Source organism: Xenopus tropicalis, chromosome 2 (assembly GCF_000004195.4).
Source record: "Xenopus tropicalis strain Nigerian chromosome 2, UCB_Xtro_10.0, whole genome shotgun sequence".
In the NCBI taxonomy this organism is placed as follows: domain Eukaryota; kingdom Metazoa; phylum Chordata; class Amphibia; order Anura; family Pipidae; genus Xenopus; species Xenopus tropicalis.
Window position 1 is genome coordinate 162,488,441 of NC_030678.2, and position 24,514 is coordinate 162,512,954.

Here is a 24,514-nt window from a genome sequence, read left to right on the forward strand (position 1 = left end):
GTACAGGTACTGTTTTATTATTACAGAGAAAAGGGAATCATTTAAACATTAAATAAACTCAATAGGACTGTTCTGCCCCCAATAAGGGGTAATTACTGTTTTATTATTACAGAGAAAAATGAAATAATTTTTAAAAATTAGAATTATTTGCTTAAAATGCAGTCTATGGAAGATGGCCTTTCCGTAATTCGGAACTTTCTGGATAACAGGTTTCCAAATAAGGGATCCCTTGATGTAAAAACCAGCAAAATGTCAAATTAGGGAGATGCATTATGAATTAAATATTGGTGGGGCCACAAAACAAGGTGTATACTGAGGAAAAACTGAGGGGCTGATTTACTAAAATTCATTTTTTTCTGGCCTTTAAAGTCATATAGACTCGACATGGTATAAATTCGAATTATACTCGATCATTGTTGAATTTATAAAATGTCATGATTATGCTGTTATTGGTCTATGAAAATTTTGAGTTTACATTTGAAAATCACTAATTTTTCAAGCTAAAAGTATCGTTAACGCTCAAAAAATTTAAGTTTAAATGGACGCTTGTTTCAACGAATTCTCATTATTTTTCCCAAACAGGAATTGCTCCATAAGCCATTTTAAGAGCACTGGCACCCATTCTTGGAAAACAATAATGTGTAACTGAGTTAACTTCCCCTTGAAATTATGTGAAATAGAAAACAATGATGGAATTACTTTCCCTTGAAAGTATGTGACATACTAAACAATGATGGGATTAATTTCCCCTTGAAACTGGGTGGAATTGAAGCAATGAGGTGGTTAATGTGCCCCTGAATATGTGCCAAGGACAGGCTGTCACTGACTATTCTATTCCTTTACTATTCTAAGCCTCCATAGGACTTAATGGTACTTGAAACATCAAACCTACCGATTTTTTTTTTGGCAAAAAAAATTAACTAAACGGTAATAAATCACGAATTATGGGAGTTATTTTCGAAAAACTTAAGAAACAATATCAGAAAGATCGAGTACTGGCGAAAACCCATTTGCAAATCTCGAAAATATCTAGAAGTAAAACAAAATGGACTTTTTCTCAAAATTGCTTAGTAAATGTGCCCCTTGAAATCAAGTATATAAAATTGAGGTTTCACTGTAATCTCTTCCCAATACACTGCCATTGCATCACTAACTAGTTACAACAGGGTCGGACTGACCCAGACCTGATCCCTCTACTAACTGCAAGTGCTGGTGTCTCCCCCCCACCATCACGGCCACAAGGGGTTGGGTTGGAGGGGATCTGATGTTGCGACTGGAGTTGGAGGGCCCCAGGCAGGAGACCCAGTGGGCCCCGGACACCCCAGTCCGACCCTGGTTACGATTCTTAGACAAGCGCTGGCTATGAATAGAATTTGCCCGTTCTTTTCATTCTCACAGAGAGAAACCAATGAATGGCTTCTGGTTCCTTTTGTAGCCGTGCAGAACTAACAAAGGAGATAACTGGATACACAGTTCTAACGTAGAAGACGTCTCTCTTCCCTTGATGCGGTGGCAGTGGCGGATTTAATGAAACACGTTTGATAGAAAGGAAAACTATAGATGAAGCGTGTGCACTTAGATCTCCATCCACAGAAGCCGCCAGTAATGGGTTCTTATTCTCCACTCACAATCTGATGAATGTTAATTATGTTTCTGCAGAATTATACAGTGTGTTATATGATATCTCATATTATTCCTTGTATACGGCTTCTGTGAGAAAGAGAGAAGGGACAAGCCTCTAGAGGAAACAGTAACCACCCCATTAAAGGGAACCTGTCACCCTATTTTAAGTTGCCCCGCCCCCTGGGATCATATGATTCACGGTGCACACAAACAAGCCAAGGCACACATACATGCTAGGCCCCATCAGCCAATGAATGGACAGAGTTCTGCTTTTTACTCCCACACTACTTCCTGTTATTGTTGCTGCATCACTTCCTGTCAGCTGATCTCTGAGGGAGCACACAGCCCATCACTAAATGGCGGCTCAAGGGAAAAAATGTAATTTGTCATGACAGGTGTACCTTAAACATTGTTTCTTGGTCCTGCAATATAAAAATCTGCACAAATCCATCAAAGAATTGCCAGCTGCAAACCCAAACTCAAAAATCTTGGGTCTCCCCCAAAAAACTTTCAGATGCTGTGTGGTCAAAATGTAATGTAAATATCCATATAGCAATGTCCTGATAACCAAAGTAATTGAGCAACCCCACATAAATCCAAGTTAACTAATGTCAATACCATTCTATTCCCCATATGTATTTAAAGGTATTATGTTTGCCCAGGAGCAGTAACCCATAGCAACCAATAAGATGTTGAGTTGTTGTTATTAAAAGCTGCCTGCTGATTGGGTGCTGAGTTACTGCTTCTGGCAAAATTAGTGGCCTTTATTACATAACCCATATGAGTATAAGGCAATGTCTGGCAAAGCACCAATAAAACACGAGACCATGTGTTGTGTAGTCAGTTCCCAATGTAGATATATTGAAGTCTATAGGTGACACCATATTTTGGACCCAATACTTGTTGTTATTATTATTATTATTATTAATATTTATTATTGTTATTTCATGGAGCTCTTTGGCTTTGGAACCTCGTCTGAAGGACCATGATAGTTACATAGTTACATAGGGTTGAAAAAGACCAGAGTCCATCAAGTTCAACCCTTCCAAGTAAACCCAGCACCCACAACCTATACTTACCAATGTATGCTATCACATACATAAACTATATATACAACCACTAATACTAACTGTAGATATTAGTATCACAATAGCCTTGGATACTATGCTTGTTCAAGAACTCATCCAGGCCCCTCTTATAGGCATTAACAGAATCTGCCATTACCACATCACTAGGAAGGGCATTCCCCAACCTCACTGCCCTCACCGTGAGAAACCCCCTACGCTGCTTCATATGGAAGCTCCGTTCCCCTAATCTAAAGGGGGGGCCTCTGGTGCGTTGATTGTTTTATGGGTAAAAAGAACCCCCCATCTGCCTATAATCCCCTCTAATGTACTTGTACAGAGTAATCATGTCCCCTCACAAGCACATTTTTTCCAGGGAAAACAACCCCAACCCTGACAGTGTAACGTCATAGCTTAACCCTTCCATCCCCTTTACCAGTTTAGTTGCAGTCTCTGCACTCTCTCTAGCTCATTAATATCCTTCTTAAGGACTGGAGCCCAAAACTGCCCCCCATACTCAGGGTGAGGCCTTACCAGGGACCTATAAAGGGGCAAAATGATGTTCTCATCCCTTGAGTCAATGCCCTTTTTATACAAGACAGCACTTTATTTGCTTTAGTAGCCACAGACTGACACTGCCTGGAATTAGACAACTTGTGATCTACAAAAACCCCTAGATCCTTCTCCATTAAGGATACCCCCAACACACTACCATTCAGTAGATAGCTTGCGTTTAATTATTTCTACCAAAGTACATGGTGTCAGGTCACCTTTGTTGCCAATTACTGTTTCAGTGACACTTTCCCTTTAATCTCCTCACTGTTTTCTATGTGCTAACCAGCTTAATTATCTCAAATATTACTTTATTAAATTCCCTCCCTGTAACAATGAAAGTGTTCTACAGCGTGGGGTAAATTGCAATTATTCTCTGCTTTCATTATATGAAGGCATTTTTAATTAGCAGAAAAAAGAGGCTGTCAGAATAATCATATAGTATATAATATAAATGGATTATGATGATTGTGACAATGAGGTTTGGTTTCAGCGCTGAAGCGTTTCTTAGAACAAATAATATTACTGCAGAAAGTGAATTAAGTTTATCGTTAATTAAGTCGACTAATTGTTATCCTGATCTGCAAATGATTGTTACCTCCGGCTAATCCATTTTTCTAGAAGGGGGATTTTCATTTGTTCTTATGCTGCTGTGAAAAGTGAACAGTTTATTTCTGCCTCTATGGAGCGTAGGGAGGTATTGCTTGTGTAATAATAACTAAAGGGAAACTATACCCCCAGAATAAATACTTCTAGTTTATGTCATATTAATTGGCCCATTTAAGCATCTGAACTAATCAACTGGAATATATATATATATATCAGTAAATATAGCCCCTTTTTTTCCACGAGCTGCCATTTAGTGATGGGCTGGGTGCTCCCTCAGAGATCAGCTGACAGGAAGTAATGCAGCTCTGACTGTAACAGGAAGTAGTGTGGGAGTAAAAGGCAGAACTCTGCCCATTCATTGGCTGATGGGGCCTAGCATGTATGTGTGCCTTGGCTTGTTTGTGTGCACTGTGACTCCTATGATCTCAGGATCGTGAGAATTTATATTTCTTTTAATGATAATTGCTAGAGATGAGCATATCTTTTTCTCCACTACTATCCCGCCATGTGTTTTTGTTTCCCCAGGAAAAAAAATTGCAGAAACATGAGAAATATTGTCTGTTGACTCCAATGCATTTGGTGTGAGAATAAACGGCCATTGACTCCAATGCATTAGGCGGAATTTCGACAGTCAATTGCTATTTTTTCTTGTGTCAAATGCATTGGAGCCAATGGGCATTATTTCTTAATAATTACTAGAATGTTCTTATTTGCAAATATACTTATATCTTACTTGTGTCTTTATACAAATCAAAACATGAGACAATTACTACAAAAAAGCCAGTTCCCAGGATTTGGCCTTACTGACATCCATGCACAATAATACATCTGTGAGATTTAATGTCAGTCAGTAAATCTGACCCTTGGAATGACAGACAAGCCCCTTTAATTACATCCTCATCTTATAAACACAAACATTGTAAGTGCTTAATTATATCAAAGCATGATTAGAGGGGATGTTCACATTTAGCAAACTCCTACCAATTTGGTAGCAATATCCAAAATATACATCTTTATTTTTAAGTGTTCTCCCTATCATCAGGCTCAGCACAGATACTGTACATTGGCTTTGGCTCTGCATTGTATTGCATTGATCCTGTTGGCTGCCACTATGATTAATGCCATGTAAACGTGTGAGGAAGGGACGGGGCATGCCCAGTAGCACTGGAATCCATGCTTTCCTGGCTGATCCTCAGTTGCTGCACCAGCGTAAACCCAGTGACCGGTAAGTGCTCCATAATATTATGTGTAAGTGCAATTTCTAATATTAAATGTTAATTGTAGATATTTGGCAAGTCCTACACTACTGGCTAAAGGTGAACAAAGGGAAGTAGGAATAAAAGAAAAACAAAATATTATGTATAAATAAGCTAGAATCTCGTTTGCACAGCAAAACTGTGCAAGCCAATAAAATATACTGAAATACACTATATATTTATGTATGTGTTTTTTCCAAACAATTGTACGTCAACATAGACGCAAAACTTGCTTCCATTGGGGAAATCTGCTACTAGATGTGGTGGTGCAGTATCAGTAACAGCATTTGCACACAAGTGAATGGCATTCGTAAGGGAAGGGGAAAAATTGCCCCCAAATGCAGGCACCATGGCAGCTTAGTGCATAGTTCTGTGCCTTATCATTGGAAATCAACATTTCTATGCACTGAAACTTGCCTACCATAGCCCAAACTCCCCCCTGGTGTATATTATCCTATTAATGTGTGCACTGTATATGCTGTATGTATTCAATTGTACAGTTAAACAACACTCCACAGAGAACATGATTATTTATATATACAGTTTATATATATGTGTGTGTCTTGCATAAATACAGCTGCAAGGTGCTTGATATCTCCCCCATTGCACCCAGGAGCAGGATTCCGTCCATCTGTACTCAGTTTAGGTTTATATGTTTGTAAATAATATAGTCTATGAATCTAAAGATTTATTACTCACCAAAAGGTCCCGTCTTGGTCACGGAACTTGCTTGTGGCTGCAGAGGGGCCCAGGAGTGTAGACGGCAGAGTGGAGCCCTAATAAATGTGCAATTTCTATATAAATATTGGCTATTAAGATCAACTTCTGGCAGATTAGATGGCCCTAAAATGTATTTGCCGTGGGGCCCAGTCCCACATCGAGTTACGCCACTGTCCGCAACAATAACACTTTTTCTTTCCAGCCTATAGAAACATTCCTCAATCTCGGAGGACACATTTCCACAAGATACCCTGTCCATTCAAGCAAGTGCCTGCCCATTACCCAGTGCCTGCCCGTTATGCCACTAGAGTCCCATTAAGCTTGTGCAAATCATTTCCCTTGAATCCGTAATCATATTTGATTGCCTACTGGCCGGTGCTTTGCTGCCTTATGATTTAGTAATGTTTCCTCCAAGTAGGGAATCATGTTGGACTGGAAGACGCCTTGTGAGTACAGACATCATTAGACCCTGCCTAAAATAAATGTAAAATAAAATATCTGGTTAATTGGCACAGTCTACACCCCAGACACTGGCCTTCAGAGAACTGGGTTTCTGTGGCAACAGGACAAAAAAAAAAAGACAAGCTGGCATAAGGACCCTGATATTCCTATGCTTAACCCTTTATGGTGTCTTCCTCCCTAGTGAATGACATCATAATAATTCTTATCCTTTATTTATATAACACCAATATTATATTATACATCATTCCCATCAGCTTGGAGTCTGAGGCCCCTATCTCATTCACACATGCTAGGGCCAAATTTAATCTAAGCCAGTGCAGAATATAAAATGTTAAATCCAACTGTGTGCCTGGTATTAGTAAATGAGCCCCACTGCGCCTGCTATTGAGTTAACTGAGACGATATCTGCGGCGATCGCCTGTGTTATGGCTGCTGTTACTCGGTAGCCATTAAATTGCTTCTTATGGTCCTTATGGCCCTTATGGCTTGACCTCCTTTTATTGTCAGCATAGGCTCAGGCCTTAAAAATACTTGGCGAGCAAATGAGTAGAAGTGCAATCTGTTTAATCTGATGATTCCTTTTTAACCGCCTTCAGTTGATCTTTCTCTTGCTCCATTGGGTCTCATTTTTTACAGGGTGAAGGTAAAATATACCTTTGTATATGTAAGTGGCTCAGCAATGTAGCAAAGGGCCTCTGCAAGCTGTGTCCAAAAAGTGCAATGTGGTTTGTAGGATTATTTTGTGCCTCCGTATGTATTTAGGGTTACCAACATTTTCGTGGCTCCTAATCGGCCAATAATGCCAAGCCAGGGAAAGGGTGAGAAGATGGGCAGGGCTATTATGCGGAGTGGGCGGTGCTATGACCCAAAGGGGGCGGACCTGCTAAGGTGACACAAACTGGAAGAAGCTGCATGGTGAAAGAGGTAACCTGCGGGATGGAGGTAGGGTTGCCACCTCTCCTTCTCATCTCCATCTAGGGTAACCGTGCTATCTAAGATCTCCATGTGGGTTTTTCTAGTTCTGCTACACCCGTGTACCTGGTTATCACAGCCACCTTTCCGGTTTTGACCTGGGCAGCCCGTTTTTCAGTAGGGCAGTCCAAGTCAAAATCAGACAGGTTGCAATCCTAGATAGAGGTGCAGTGGGGGTGCAATTGGGTTGGGCCAGAAGCAGAACATTAGCTATTACAAATTTACCTGCAAGTACATTGCCAGTAATTTGTAATACCGGTCCCAGCCAGGGTTGCCAGGTTGGTGGGAATAAAGCTTTCATTTTCACCGCTGCCTGGGTGTCCGCGTCAATATTGGTTCTTGGTTATTGCCAAATTGGGCTACTAATTTAAAGCTCAGGTGGGTTTTTAAAGTACAAACCTGCCAAGGTACAGATGTGGGCTACTTTTTGGAGCCTTGCGGGTTTGTAATTTGAAAATGAACCAACTTCTTCCTATTGTACCTGGTATGCCTCTCTCAGTGCATGTTGGGTAATGTAGTTTTTACTTATCCTTCAGTCAAGGTTAAGGTAAAACAATATTACCTAGTATGCAATGGGGCTAGAATGGTATAGAAAGAAGCTCCCTTTTTCTACTCTGCTTTGCTGCTGTTTTAATCTGTCAGTCACAACTTGTCTGCATTACAACCCGCCTCCAGCTCTTTCTGGTATGAGACTGTACTACAGGTATGGGATCCGTTACCTGGAAACCCGTTATCCAGAAAGCTCCGAATTACGGAAAGCCTGTCTCCCATGGACTCCGTTTTAATCAAATAATTTAGAATTTTAAAATTGATTTTCTTTATCACTGTAATATTAAAACAGTACCTTGTAATTGATCCCAACTAAGATATAATTAATCCTTATTGGACGCAAAACATTCCTATGGGGTTTAATTCATGTTTTATTGATTTTTTAGTAGACTTTAGATATGGAGATCCAAATTGTGGAAAGAACCCTTATCCGGAATACCCTTGGTCCCGAGCATTCTGGATAACGGGTCCCATACCTGTACTACTTTGTACAGTGATTTGGGGGGCGGACATTTGTTACTTTCTGCAGTCAATCCTTAAACTATAACTCTCAGAATCTCTTAGGGTTTCTGAGAGTTGTAGTTCAACACACCCATATGTATAACACAGAATGAGAGTAGATGCCATTTACTACCTGTTGGCAATCCTAGATTTACCTGAATTTTGAACCCTGATGTGGGATGAGCAAGGGGCGTGGCTTGGGTGTAACGGGGGGTATAACTAGGCTGTGAGCATAGACACAAATTACCCAGATTAAAGGAACAGTAACACCAAAAAATGAAAGTGTATAAAAGTAACTAAAATATAATGCACTGCTGCCCTGCACTGGGAAAAGTTGTGTGTTTACTTCAGAAAGTCTACTATAATTTATATAAATAAGCTGCTATGTAGCCATGGGGGCAGCAAGGAGAAAAGGCACAGGCACATAGCAGATAACAGATAAAACACTATTGTATTCTACAGAGCTTATCTGTTATCTGCTATGTAACCTGTGCCTTTTCTCCTTTTTTCCAGCTTGAATGGCTGCCCCCGGGGCTACACAGCAGCTTATTATATAAATTATAGTAGTGTTACTGTAGCAAACACACCAGTTTTACCAGTGCAGAGCAACAGTACATTATATTTTTATTACTTTAAAGCTCTTTCATTTTTTGGTGTTACTGTTCCTTTAAGCCCTATGAGCTTGATATCTCTGCACTTTAGGGGGGTATAGGTACTTTGCAGAAAACAAAAGAAGGTCTTATAGTAATATTAGCCCTTTATGTTTGTGCCAACCTCCCAGACCAGGCCTCATATAATATGCAGCACAATTATAGGCTGAATAGGGGCAGAGTTATCAAGATACAAAAATAATGTCCCATGTTACCCTTCAGTCAGATCTAATTGCAGCTGAACGGCCTTAGCACAAGCTTTCCATATATCCATGTTGCAGGACCATGTATCAGCCTCTGTACATATCATTCATGGTTGCAGTGAGCTGCTGAGAGCGCCTGTGTGGTCCTGTCTCCTCAGGGGGAGAGGTTAAAAGACTCGACCTTCCACTTTCCTTCTATACTCACTGTTTGGCTTATTATACACAGCGGCGCAGGCAAGAAGGAAATGGCTGGGAGCAGCGTTTTCAATTAAAAAAACAAGAGGTCTTTAAAAATTCAGTCTGGGTCTATTTCCCGGGGTTCTGGGTTTGATTCCATCCAGGGTAGAGAAGTTGTATGTTTACCCCATGTTGTTGTGCCACAATATCAGGCAATAGAACGAATAAATACTGGGAGGAGAGAGGGAGATACCTTAACCCTTTTACGAATTCTTCTAGATTTTCTACTTACATACATGCATACCTCTGGGGATGACTTTTACTTGTTTTGTGTGATAATTATTGCTCTAGAATTTTGTAACTATTTTATTTGATTATGTATACCTTATACATGCATTCTATGAATTCTATCTATAGCCCTGTAATGTGGATTATTCACATGCTCTACTTTTTGAGTGAATTCTAGCCATATTGCTGCTGTTAATTATGTAGGTTTGGGGAGCTTGTGATGTAATGGAAGATGTATGTTATGTTGATTGGTTTTAAGTAATTGGGGGTGTGATCTATATGTATATATGTGAATCCTCTGGAGCCTATGATTAAGTGCTGGGTAAGCATTAAACGTGTTAGGCTTTGTATATGGATTGAAATAAATACAGTTATTTGTAATCTCACCACTCGTGCAAGAATATACATTAATTGGTTATTTTTCCCCAAACCCAATCCAAACTCACTGCTTTCCAACCTACACCCACGCCAGTCCAAAGCCTTTTGATGACTTATATATAATATACAGTATATGTATATATATAACTGAAAAACCAAAAATAATAAAAATGAAAACCATTTGCGAATTGTTTAAGAATATCATTGTCTGCATCATACTAAAAGTTAATTTGAAGGTGAGGAACCCTTTTAAAGGGAACATAAACCCTCAAAACAAACTGATGTAGAGTTGTGAAAATGAATTTAGTGAGAAAGCAACGTCTTTTGTTAGTTTGTAGCTGACTGCCGTCAGTAGGTGGCAGCTAAAGGAAATACTTTTATAGTAGTATATACCATTGGGTATTATTTCCTGTCAGCTGATCTCTGAGGGGGCACACAGCCCATCACTAAATGGCGGCTCAAGGGAAAGGATGTATAAGGACAATATTTACGGATATTTATATTCCAGTTTGGCAGGATTCTTAATAGGCCACTTAACATAATATAAACTGTCTGTTGGTTAAGTATTCATTCTGGGGGGATAGTTATAGCAGCAGGGAAACCAGGTTTCCAGCAGCTGCCGATGCTAGCGTTACCAAGTAGCACCCTCCTAACAACGACGCCATTGCTTTCTCTTTTGAAGAGAGAAGGGCCTTGGTTTTCCCTGCCAGTAGTAATGCCACGTGTGCCATAGCCCTGATGTTGCACAGGGAGGTGAGTAGCTGGGTGCCATCCTTTCATTCTGTCGGGCATGTCAGCTATTGCACCCCCATAATGAATTAATGGCAGCTGTTAATCTCAATGGGCAACATAACCCTCTGCTGGAGACACACACATAAAGACCAATATCAGTTTATTGGTAGAGGCAGATTGCTTGGTTGTTCCAAACTATAACTCCCACTATTCCACCACTGACACTGGTATTCTCCTGGGTGAGCATTTAGTTACAGCATTTAACGACTGATATACCCATTATTATATAAACACTAAATCTCGTTACAATACGGCCTGGTTATTAGAGCATTCGGAGCTGGCAATATCCGAAATGCCAATGAATCCCTGTTTATTGTGAAGACTTTGCTATTTTTCTGCCTGCTCGTTACAGCAAGTGATTGTCATGCACAATGCCCCGCGCAGACTGGCAGCGCCGACGCTTCCCATGATGCAGAGAAAGTGACATTTCCCTGAATGATTAATCCCCGAGCACTGCCTGCCTGACTCACTAATCACATCTGCACAACCGTGCAAGCCGACTGCCTTGTGTCACGCTGTTTATACATAGCTTTAGGGGGAAGCTGCGGCACTCCAGTGGGTATGAGATAATGAGGCTGGTGCAATCAGTCAGGAACAGCCTTCCTTCTTTCCTCCCTAGTGTCACAGGCAGAAGGGCCTCATCTTACTGGGGTGTGACCGCTGACAGACAAGTAGTGGCATACTCCAGACATAGGGACAGTGCTGTATGATTGCTCATAATGGGCTGTTATTGCACAGGGGAATATGCTGAACAAAAATAACCAAGCACGATTCAGCAGGAACTGCCCCCCATGTTTCTTATAGCCTCTACAGCGCCGGTTTTCTAAACACAACACGTTGCCGCAAATCCAGGCCTGAGCCTCTACAGAAACTTACCAAAAAACTAGGCCAACAAGAAAACGTGAGTGTACACTTACCCTTTAACTAGATTGCTGCAGAACGGTCCCCTTTGAAATATGAGTGTTTTAACAGAGAAAAACTGACCTTTGTTTAAGTGGCTTTTCCTTTTGCGACATGTAATAGTCAGGCAAAGTGCCAGGGAAACTTTAAAATTAGCTTCTATCTATGCAAATATAAACATGGATGAGTTTCAGGGCAAATATTTACAGACCTGTCTAAAAATACATATTACTCCTGCACTAACGAATGGCTTATAGAGGGAATCTGACAGCAGATATACATAAAGGTAACCACAATATGTCATGCAGCCACTGGGAGACAGATTTAAGGAGCACACATTCCAATTGGGTAAATGATGGATCCCATAAATCCTAAAACACACATCTGCCCTCATATTAGAGAGCATAAATGTGAATATGCCCTTTTTAAATAAGGGATATTTACACATATATATATATATATATATATATATATATATATATATATAGTGACATGCTGAATGCCTGTACATGCAATTTTGGGGGAATTAGCAATGGTAGGCAGGCAGGCAGGCATGCAGAGGATCTGGAGCATAGAGACAGGGACACCAAGTCTTCAGGCAAAACTCAGGTTTATTAAGGGCCCATTCTTCCCAACAGAGACACAAAGACAGTTCAGTAAACAGTTCAGGGTTTTGAGATGTCTCTCCTTTAGGGTTCTCACCTTCCAGGGTTGGTTCCACACTCTGGAACACTCAGGCTTCACAGTAAGCCTTGCTGAGCCCTCTCAGCACTCATCCGTTTGGTCAGAACTCCCTCTGCTTCCTGCAGTGGCAAGTGGCACCCCAGCTCCTCTGGGAGTTCCTAACACAGGCAGCCCGCCTGCTCTGTGCCCTGCTCTGAGAGTGACCTTCACTCAGTCAAGGTTCAATTCCAACTCCAACTCTGTGTAAATCATACAGCCCTTTTATTGGCTGCTCACCTGCAGCCTAATGAGGCAGCTCCCTACAGCTGGCCAAATCAAACCTTAAAGGAGATTGACTCCAAAACAGCATTACCTGCTGTAAAACCAGGTATTTTACCTTGGGCCATTTGTATCCCACCTTAAATACTGGTGGAAATACACCAAATAAGGACCTTTTCCATTGCATCTCTCACAATATATATAGAGAGAGAGAGTTAGCCTCCCATATAGGCGGGTGCTATGCACTGACATCAGGGCTGACCCATAGTTACAGTGTCAGGGGTTTTATTTGCTTTTGGTGCTAAGTGTTTAGTTGCTGACAGCTGGATTGAAAAACATTTGGGTGCAGTCCCCCTTTAGACAGAGAGAAGAGATGGCGCAAAATCTGGAGAAATGTTTAGGCAAAGGGTCATGTTTGAGCAGGACAAGTGGTTCAAATACAGGGTCGAATTGGACCGGGAGAAAATCTAGTGGGCCCCAGTCCTGTTGGTTCCCACTGGCTTGAGTAGTAGGCCCTTTGGGTCTTCCGATGTGCCCGACACTAGTCCTGGCCCCCAGGAGGATCAGTTTGCAGCAGCTGCAGGTTTTCAGCAGGGAGCAAGGAAAAGAGGTATGTGGTGGGAGATGGCCTGGGGTCGGCAGCAAAGAAGGGAGGGCCTCCCCAGCCTATGGGGGCCACCACCTAGAGTGGCCAAATTGAGCATGCAGTGATGCTATTTAAAAAGGTTTTTACACTCAAAGCTGCCATCGGTAATCATGGTGCTCCATACTATTACGTTAGCAGAGCCCTTCCACCCATGGCCCTAATTATTATCCCCCTTGTGGTTGGAACCGCCACAAGTAAAATGGCATCCCAATAAAAGAGTGTCCCGTGCACATATGGCTACCAGTGATTGGACCCATGGGTTTATGCTTAGTTCAGACAGGTAAGGGTTGAAATCTGGGCAGCCATTGTGTGTTCAGGTTGGGTGCAGGTCAGACTGGGGAAGCACACACTTTCTCTGCTCCTGATGTTTCCTTGTCTTGGAACCTAAGGGGCGCACAGACGTAGCATACAACACATTGGTATGGGTCCTACAATGGCAACATTTTGCAGAATAGAGTCGGGTATGGGTTAAGTTCTTCCCGACCCGCACATCCCCATTTGCTACATCCCTGATCTTCCCGGCCACACCCTACTATGCCAACCCCCCACCCATTATCCTCCCAAACTCTGCCCACCCCTTCATGACCTTACAATTGCATGTTTACATCCCTTGGGCCCCCCTCTGCCATGGTGCCTCTGACTTGAGTACCTGCCCTGGTGGTAGATTTGAATGTAAATGGCAATTGCAGTTATTGTTACTCTGGATGTGACGGCATCCCAACTATTAAAGGGGATGTACAGTAAGCACTGCTCAACCAAACTTAACTCAGTTGTTGCTGGACTACAAATCCCAGAATAATGTAACATATAATGAAGATTGAGGCATGCTGGGAGATGTAGCCCGGCAGCATCAGGGTTGTATTCTTATAGCAAAATTGCACAATAAAACTTTTCCCCAAATATCCACAGTAAGTGACTGCTGATGTGAGTAAATCCGGCTCCCTGTTCTCTGTTGCTGCAATTGGAGTTGGGAGCATTAAGCACAGTTTCCCAGCACTGAACAAGTCTGTCCTTTATCCCCATGTCTGATTCTTGTGTCATATACGTTTTCATTTATAATATTTATTTTTATCGGTAGAATTCTCATTGGTGAATTTTCTTGCATCTATAATTTTTATATAGTTTTTATATTTATTATAATGTTTTTCGGCAGCTTCTATAACAAAATTAGGGGGCGCAGTGGGACAGCATCATGGCTGGGTGTACAATACCTTTAAATGCTAATTTGCTCCTGTATTTGCAAATCACATATGTGATGTAAGGAATGTAAGGAAGAGTACTGCATTGTGGGTAAAAAAAACAGGTACAGGTATGGATGAGTTGGCAGGGGCATAGGTATGGATGAGTTGGCAGGGGCACAGGTATGGATGAGTTGGCAGGGGCACAGGTATGGATGAGTTGGCAGGGGCACAGGTATGGATGAGTTGGCAGGGGCACAGGTATGAATGAGTTGGCAGGGGCACAGGTATGAATGAGTTGGCAGGGGCACAGGTATGGATGAGGCACAGATATGGATCAGTTGGAAGGGGCACAGGTATGGATCAGTTGGCAGGGGCACAGGTATGGATCAGTTGGCAGGGGCACAGGTATGGATCAGTTGGCAGGGGCACAGATATGGATCAGTTGGAAGGGGCACAGGTATGGATGAGTTGGCAGGGGCACAGGTATGGATGAGTTGGCAGGGGCACAGGTATGGATGAGTTGGCAGGGGCACAGGTATGGATGAGTTGGCAGGGGCACAGGTATGGATGAGTTGGCAGGGGCACAGGTATGAATGAGTTGGCAGGGGCACAGGTATGAATGAGTTGGCAGGGGCACAGGTATGAATGAGTTGGCAGGGGCACAGGTATGGATGAGGCACAGATATGGATCAGTTGGCAGGGGCACAGGTATGGATCAGTTGGAAGGGGCACAGGTATGGATCAGTTGGCAGGGGCACAGGTATGGATGAGTTGGCAGGGGCACAGATATGGATCAGTTGGAAGGGGCACAGGTATGGATGAGTTGGCAGGGGCACAGGTATGGATGAGTTGGCAGGGGCACAGGTATGGATGAGTTGGCAGGGGCACAGGTATGGATGAGTTGGCAGGGGCACAGGTATGGATGAGTTGGCAGGGGCACAGGTATGAATGAGTTGGCAGGGGCACAGGTATGGATGAGGCACAGATATGGATCAGTTGGCAGGGGCACAGGTATGGATCAGTTGGAAGGGGCACAGGTATGGATCAGTTGGCAGGGGCACAGGTATGGATGAGTTGGCAGGGGCACAGATATGGATCAGTTGGAAGGGGCACAGGTATGGATGAGTTGGCAGGGGCACAGATATGGATCAGTTGGAAGGGGCACAGGTATGGATGAGTTGGCAGGGGCACAGATATGGATCAGTTGGAAGGGGCACAGGTATGGATGAGTTGGCAGGGGCACAGGTATGTATCTGTTGGCAGGGGCACAGGTATGGATGAGTTGGCAGGGGCACAGGTATGGATGAGGCACAGATATGGATGAGTTGGCAGTAGCACAGATACACACGGCCAGTAGTAAGTAGTATATTCCCCTGTTACAAATCGCAGTCAATTGGAGCCTGGCGGTCATTCTTCTCTCTGCCGCTAGAGGGCGCACAGGGATGGGAGTGAAGGAGCGGATAAAAGCCGGTTCGGCTCCTACTGAACAAGCGCTTCATCCCTCTGTTCCTTTGCGCTGCGTACCCGGCGCCTCCTGCCCGGCTCCTCCAATGAAGCCCTGTGAGCGCTGCCGCACCTGAGACACCGATATCGGGGAGAGTCGCTGAGTGCGGCGGAGAGCGTTTCTTACCCTGCAAAAGCCCTGGGAGATAATTAAGGATGAGCCAGTGTGAGCCCTATGTGTCCAGGAACAATAACTGTCCCATTACAGCGGTGCGCAATGAGAGCCAGGACTATCTGCTTATGGGGACAGAGGATGGGGCAGAAAACTCCTTCCATCACTATGGATACTACCCCATGTAAGTACTTCTTACTATCTTCTAGGCATATCCAATCTGTAGCCACACAACTACAACTCCCATAATCCTCACCAGCCCAAGAGGTCAGTAGCATTGGTAGAAAGCAGGCTGGCCATGTTTTAATTAGAAATCTACATATATATTGATATGGACATGACTGCTGGGCTGTCAGTGTTCATGTCACTTGCTCTGTTTGTTGTTTAAAGACTTGTTGAACCCTAAGGAGATCCTTACTTAACCTCTGTCCCTAAGCTGGTGCTGAACTACAGCTCTTAGATATAATCATATATCAGCGATTTTATCTGGGCTGCTGAGAGCAACATGTTGAATGTATTTATTTATATAGAAGGATGTTTTCCTATGGCAGGGATTCTCATACATTTAAAGCTGATGTGTGCCATGCTCCATAGAAAACAATGCAACCTGTTTTTAGAGTTATTAGCCATTGTATTGATCCCTAGACTGCATAATTAGGTTACAGTAAACCAAGAAAAGAGTGGCCACTTTCTAATGTTAATAGAAAGGCACCTCGGCTGGCCAGTCCACTGCGGATCAGTGAGTTTGATAGATGGACCTGAATTCCGATAGGAAAAAAACACATGAAAAACACAGATGAACACTCAGTTGCTTTGAGAGAGTAGATCTCAGAGAAATGACTGATCTAACGAGTCACCAATCAGCCGCTGATAAAGGGACGGTAGGTGTGTATATATCTATATTTGTATACACAGTCAGAACCAACACTCCAGCATGGAATAAAGTGGGTGCTCATGTGTCAGACACTCTACATCAATATTATAAGAATCAATGAAGAAACAAATTGGCACAACACAGAGCAGCTTGCACGTGGCATAGGTTGTGTTGTGCCCTAGTGCGCTCATTGTTGCTCTGTTTGTGTATTATAGTATTATGAATAAGGGTGAAGACACACAGAGCTACTAGTAGCAGCTACTTGTCACAGCTACAGAAATAGACAATGCTGATTATTTACTGATAATTGTCTTCTATGTGTGTTTTAGGAGAGGCAATTCTCAGTATTGTCTATGGCAGGGGATTTTCTGGTGTTTGGTGTTTAGTAGCCTTGAAAAAGTAGCTGCTACTAAGTAGCTCTGTGTGTCATCACCCTTAGTGCTACCAGCAGGTAGTGGAAGTCAGCTTGTCTTGGTTGCGGGGAATTTACTTCTTCTATGTTCATTGTTTTAAGAGTCAGGAGCAGCAGTGCAGAAAAGAACAGAGGAAAACTACTGTTGCAGTTACAAATGAGTTTTAAACCACTGCAGATTCATTACAAATGTTTAATGGAAAGTTGCTCAGAATTCTGTTTCCTTCCATTAGGCAACATTTTCTATTTGGGTTAAGCTCAAACAGGCAGCAATGAAAGGTACCAGGTGGATTCTTAGGACCAGGTTCCAACCACAGAATGCAGTGGAACAGGTCACACTTTGCCTGGTACCAGTTACAGGATAGTTACATGCACACTACAATAAAAACAGGACTTCTGCTCCACGGACCGACCAATTTCCTCCGTACGCAGGAATCTTGTCCTGTAGTAACAGTTGGGGGTATCCTAGGGAGCAGCTGTGCCGTATATATGGTTACTGCAAGTTGCACTGTTCCATGTTATGGAAGTTCAAGGCTTCTGAAAAGACTTTAAACAGAAATATGCTTTACAGGAGGGAAACACATTATATCAGTATGGGCCCTATCTGTTTTAGTTGAGGTACAACTCCCAGCAGCCTACTGAAAACTGATGTTGCACTTTTACAGGTTGAACCGCAACTCCCAGTACATCATAGAGTACTTGTAGCTTTGCTTATAAATCTGAAGGTTCACTGGTTAGAGACCCCCACTTCACATTATTGTTGGAGCTGTACCCCCGCCTGCTGAAAAGTCTTTTTCTGTGCCCCTAGGAATTTAGGTGCAATTTAATAGCAGTGTATATAGCTGTACAGGTGAGACTGTTATCTGCAAATACATGGAATAAAATCAGCAGGCAGCATTTACTGGTCAGCTGTAAACATTTTATTGGTTGGTTTAGGTTACTGAACCTGGGCACACTTTGTAATACATATGGGGGATAAGACAGGTCCAGAACCAGATTTGGAGCTGCTGGCACCATACTGACTTGGCCATCAAGCATGGCCTTGACCAATTCCTTCTCATTGTGCATGTATGGGTCACTTAAGGGGTTGTTTAACTTTGATGTAACTTTTAGTATGATGTAGAGAGTAATATTCTGAGACAATTTGCCATTGGTCTTCATTTTTTATTATTTGTAGTTTTTTAAATTTTTTCAGTTTTTGTTCATCGGCTCTCTAGTTGGAGGTTCAGCAGCTATTTGGTTTCTAGGATTCAAATGACCTTAGTAACCAGGGTGTGGTTTGACAGAAAGACTGATATATGAGTAGGAGAGGATCTGAATAAAAACGTAATATAAAATAACAATTAAACTATCATAGAGCAATAGTTTTTTTGCTGCGGGGGTCAGTGACCCTTATGTGAAAGAGTTTCAAGAAGAAGGCAAATAATTCAAAAACTATAAAAAAATAAATAATGAAGACTAATTGAAAAAGTGCTTAGAATTGGCCTTTCTATAACATACTCAAGGTTAACTTAAAGATGAACCTCTCCTTTAGGACAGTGATGGTCTCTTGTGGACTGTCAAAGTAGGGTTGGATGAGCCCATTGGTTCTTTGCCATTGATTGGTGGTTTGCAGTTCCAGTAGGTTCCACCAGCATGCCCAGTCCAGCTTATGCCTAAATGCTCAGTATGTACCTATATATTAAACCTCCTGGTAAATAGAGCTGCCTGGCAGTTGGCAGAAAGAGTCACCAAATGTAAGAAGCCACTTGTCACTAGGTGTAAATAGCACTTCTGCAGGAACCTGACGCTGATTCCAAATCTGTCATATTCATAGCCTTCCAGCTGTTACAGAAATAAAGCTTCCATCATCCTGACCTCTTAGCAGTGGTACCCTAAGGGTTATGCGTGTTATAGTTTAGCAATAACATTTATTTTAATGTAGACAGTTTGTGAGTTAGGTGTATGGCACTTGGGCATTTTAACCACTGCTGCCCTCTGGTGGAGAACAGCGCCCACCTGTTACTGCTTGTACTGTTAATCCCTGGGCCTGTGAAGCTGGAATACTGAGGGCTGTAGGAAGTACACACATGTTTATAATGTATCATGTAAACCTGCATAGGAGACTACACATATTTCTGTATTTATCTGTACAGGGCCCCAGGCATCTTACTGACACCCAATCACGCTCTATAAAAATAACTGAAAGCCCCAGCAATATCTCTGACTGCAATAGAACCTGAAATATATATTACACCTGTATGGCACAGTAGATTAAACAAGTGGATACTGATTAAAAATACTTTTATCTACACTACCCCCATCCTAGCAGGAACGTTATTGTTAATTATACATTTTGTAAACAATTACAGGTATAGGACCTATTATCAAGAATGCCCGGGACCCGGGTTTTCCTGATAAGGGGTCTTTCTGTAATTTGGATCTTCATACCTTAAGTCTACAGAAAAATTATTCAAAAATTAAATGAACCCACTAGGATGGTTTTGCCTCCAATAAGGAATTATTATATCTTAGCTTTTATCAGGTACAAGCTACTGTTTTATTATTACAGAGAAAAAAGGAATGAATTTTTAAAAATTAGAATTATTTGATTAAAATGGAGTCTATGGGAGACGGCCTTCCCAGAATTTGGGACTTTCTGGATAACGGGTTTGCGGATAATGGATCCCATACCTGTATATCAGATTGTAAGCTCTATGTGATAGCAAAGGAAAACTTGAGCTTCACCAAGTTAAAGTTTCCAATTAAAATGCCTTTATTGAATATTTAGACACTGTGTCAGCAGCACAGAAGCACTTACTGCACGCAGGCACGTATTATATTGGAGGCTTACTTGTCCTTTATCCAGTGCTTCACTTTATTTACTGATCATAATTAAAAAGGTAATCTATCCGTGTGGAGAATGATTAAGAAACAGAAGTTCTTCGATACAAGATTAGTGCTAATTACCGCGCTGCATGTAATTAGATCTGAATTTGCTTCTGTCGGAAAGTTAAAGGCATATGGACTGGAGAATGGCATTGTTGGCTTAATATTTAATGTTTCTGGACTATAATGGCATTTAGGTGGGACATAGTAAGAAGAGCCATTTACCCTAAGGGCTGGATAGTTGGGTCTTTTCTTGTCTGCAAACTGTATGATTAATGTGCTCCTTAAACTAACATAACCGAAAGAGTACAAAATGCAGTTTGTCATAGTATTACCCACAGTGCAACATTCTGCCCCAGAATGGACCTCTGGTAACTGGAGTGGGCACAAGGATCTGAGCCTGGCTAATAAACTTGAAACAGCACAAGAAATGGATAGTACGTGGGTGGGACATGGGGGTGTTGATTTATATGCCACTAAATTGCATGGGATTATATTGGAGCAACACAGAAAGGGGCCCTGTAGTCACAGGCTGGTTAAGGTCTATATTTGGCACAGAGATCCCTTGTGCCAGTGCCTAGGTTGGTACACAGGACTAGTATAGAACAACAAAAGTAGGCACACACATGCACACATTTTAGCAGTGACCCATAGCAACCATACAGCAGGGAGCATTAACCTGTTTAAGAGCAAGCATCTTATAGGTTGCTATGGGTTACTGCTCTTGGGCAAACTTTTATTACATATGGGGACAAGTGTTGATAAATGTGCAAGGTGAAGGAGCAATGAGGGCTCATTTACTATGACCAAGGATACAAGTACGTTCCTTAGTACTCATCCAAAAAGCATTTGTTTCTGGGAGCTGTCTGTGCACCTAACAGTGCAATAGAAATCTGGAACCGTACATAATTAGCCTATGTCCCCCCCACGTGCCCTTCGTGAATACAAAAATGACAGGCAGTGCTATATTCATGGGGCACACACAGGTCTCCCCATTTTGGTGTAAATGCAAAAACTGGTGATTGTCTGTACCCTTTTGATATATGTGAGAGTAGGGTTCTGGGTCCTTGATATTTGCTTTACACCGAGTATTAATGTATCCGAGCAATGTGCCATCCTGTCAAACAAGCCCCTTGCCATACATTTGTTTACAGGTTTATGGCCCTGAGCTATTTCATTTGTTGGTAGAGTAAAAAGTAACCAAATATTCCTTCTTCCATGGGAATGAAGGGACTTGCTGCCAGTGAATCTCCATCCATAGAGAGCCCCATTAACCAAGTAATCTGAAAAGTGAAGATCTTGTGAAATAAAATGTCAGCTCTGATTTGGATTAATTATTTGCAATAGACTGGTCTGCCACCGTCCTCTCTCATTAGCCTCTTCAGCCCTAGCTCATTTATCTAGATAGGAACACAGACACATTCCTCCCAAAGGAGCCATTCCCAGTGTGCTACTCAGGCACCGGCCCAGCCGGTAAAACACCAGCCAAGGCTGCGGCCGGCATTATAAATTTACCTGCAATTAAGCTGCCAGTTAATTTGTAATCTCTAGTTGTTTGCCCCCCCAACCCCCCGGCTTGCCTCAAACCACCCTAATAGCCTCAGTTCCCCCCTCCTTTGCCTGTGTGTTCAATCAGTATATCTGTAGGAAACTTCATAGGGGTTTTGGAGGGACTGCAATGAACCAATCAGTTTGTTTGGACAGATCTGATCTGACAGTGCTACATCTGTGTGTATCTATAAAGCACCGGCAGGTCCAGAATAAGGATTGGCTACAGCTTCTTCCGAGATGTTCAGAACAGATGATCCAAAGCTATTTGCCATTTGTGTGAATAAAAGTGACTTGTCGATAATCCCAAAAGTCTTTTCATTTATCATCAAAATGGCTCTTGGCCTTTGTGCCTGTACGTTAAATAGATAATGGCTGAATAGTTTTACATGAATGTGTATCATATCTGATCCATTTATATTAGTGCTGGGCTCGTCCGTCTTGCTTAATCGGATAAGTGCCAGTCACTTGCTTTCCTGACAGATTGCTCTCTAACATAAATGTCAATGTATATAAATCAGAACTCATTAGAATGCCATATCTCTTTCTAAGAGTATGAGGTGGGCTGCAGATATTGGATAGTTACTGTCACCGAGTATGAGTTAATACCCACTAATATTAATTATAAAGCTTTAGATTGATACATAAATCTGATCATGATATGAATTTGCAAAGATATATTTCATGAATCCCTTTAGCTATATACCAGAAACACAATAGGATTTGATTTCTCATTTCATTGTAATGACTCTTGCAGCTTCCAAATGGGGATCACTGACCCCAGCAGCCAAAAAACTATTACAGTTAGATTGTTATTGTTACTTTTTATAAAAATCTTTTTCTATTCAGGTTCTCTCCTGTTCGTTTACTAGCCTCTCATTCAAACCAATCCCTGGTTGCTAAGGTAATTTAGACCCTAGCAACCAGATGGCTGCTGAAACTCCAAACTGAACTTTGTTCAGCAAAGTGTGAACTAACTAAAAAAAATAATAATAAAAAATAAAGACCAATTGCAAATCGTCTAAGAATATTACTCTCTACATCATAATGAAAGTTAACTCAAAGGTGAACAACTTATTGGGTTTGGATTCATGTTTTTATAATTTCAACCCAATATACTAGATATTGAATCATAAACGATTATTATTGCAGTACCTCATCGGCACCAGATTAATGCTTTATGGCAGGGGTATCCAAACAGGTGTAACATGAGTGCCTAGCAAATCTTGAATTGGTGACTAATCTTCTGGGTACTTTTAAATAAAATGGGGCAATGTATGGGCGTTATTTATTTGGATATAAAGATATTAATGATGTAGGGGTCAAGGCAGTTTTGGTGTGATGTATTGCCCCTACAGTAGGCCGTGGGTGGGACAGCACCTTAGACTTTCCCCACCTTGTCCCTAACCCACTGTAATGGCAAAAACCCACCTTGCCCTTCCTCCTCCAGTAATGTCAGAGAAAGGCGGACATAGTTATATTAGAATTCATCCAAATGTGATGGGTTGGGTTGGTTGTGGGTTATGTGAGAGCAGGTTAGGGTTGGTGCATGTTGGAGATTTTTAGACCTACATGTCACTAAAAGATATGTATTATCTCACATTTGAGTTGGTAGACCATGTTGGGAAAGCTTTTCCAGAAGAGGGCGTCACATTTAGATTAAGAAATAAAGAAGCATCAGACTAAAAAAGGTCCTGGGATACAGGTGGGGTAAGAAGGAGTCTCCGTTGGGGTAAAAAGGAGTCTCTGTTGGGGTAAGAAGGAGTCTCCATTGGGATAGTTTTCCTAGATGTTCCAGAAGTATTTTGCTGTGCATTTATCTGTTTGGTTTTCCCTAAAAGTCCTCTGCATACAGTATAGGCATGTTTATAATGGGGCATATTCATGAAGGTGCGTGAATAAAGGCATTGAAATGCACCAAATATTCCCACATTGGTATCATGGCACATCTTGTCAAAAGATTAAACTGTAAATATTGATGTTGATTGGTGCTGCAAATGTTGCTTTTTTGGCTCTTTCAAATTTGTCATGGGTTACAAAATGTAGTATTTCTTTCACAGGGGTAAGGGGGTAAAGTCTGCCAGGCTTGAATGTCCTACTCATTCTCCTACACCAGGGAGATAAAGAAATCTTATTTTGTGCTCAAACAGAACCTCAAAATCCATCTCGACAAGCAAACATAGTATTCCTAGATGTCCCAGAATTGGTTCCAGAAGATAATAAATTCAGCCATCAGTCAGGGAGGCTGGAGGAGATGAAATGTGACAGAGCAATGTCTGTGGGTAGATTACAGACAGTATAGAAGGCGAGAGAATTCATAGAATACTAAATAGCAGATACTATCTGTCATTGTAACAGAAAGGAAATGAAAGGCACATCTATTGATCAGTATAACGTCTGTTATAGTCCTAGTTTTCTATGTTTCCAAAATATATGTTCTAATAAAGCATGAAATGAACATTCAGACACATCTTTATGGATACTTCTTTTATACAAATACATTTCTCCTACCTGTCCTATCTGAGTTTGCCACTAAAGATAACATAAGGCAGAGAGTGGCATCCTGAATGTCTCCTGTTTGGATAAAGAACTGATTTAGTTATTTGTGTGCCCCTAACGTTAGCAACCAGGGAGCTAGGCTGAATGAAGGCTGAAAGATAAACAGAAGGACTTAATAATAAAGGTACTGGCACAAGAAACATCCCATTCTATGTGACATGCAACTTTAAAGC

At 41.8% G+C, this 24,514-nt stretch overlaps 1 protein-coding gene across 2 annotated transcripts in view; it reads left to right on the forward strand.

Annotated features, from left to right (window-relative positions):
- The first annotated feature begins 12,929 nt into the window (after positions 1 to 12,929).
- Positions 12,930 to 24,514, forward strand: part of trpc6 (transient receptor potential cation channel, subfamily C, member 6) — an 88,009-nt gene continuing 76,424 nt past the window's right edge. Inside the window, exon 1 of one of the 2 annotated variants that reach the window (XM_031897323.1) lies at positions 12,930 to 13,248. Coding sequence is in view for 1 of the 2 variants with exons in the window: in XM_002935570.5 (XP_002935616.2) it covers positions 16,125 to 16,264 (140 nt within the window). In the remaining variant the exon portion in view is untranslated. Of the gene's footprint in view, positions 13,249 to 15,919; positions 16,265 to 24,514 lie in introns of those variants that run through there. The other variant, XM_002935570.5, reaches the window with a different exon arrangement.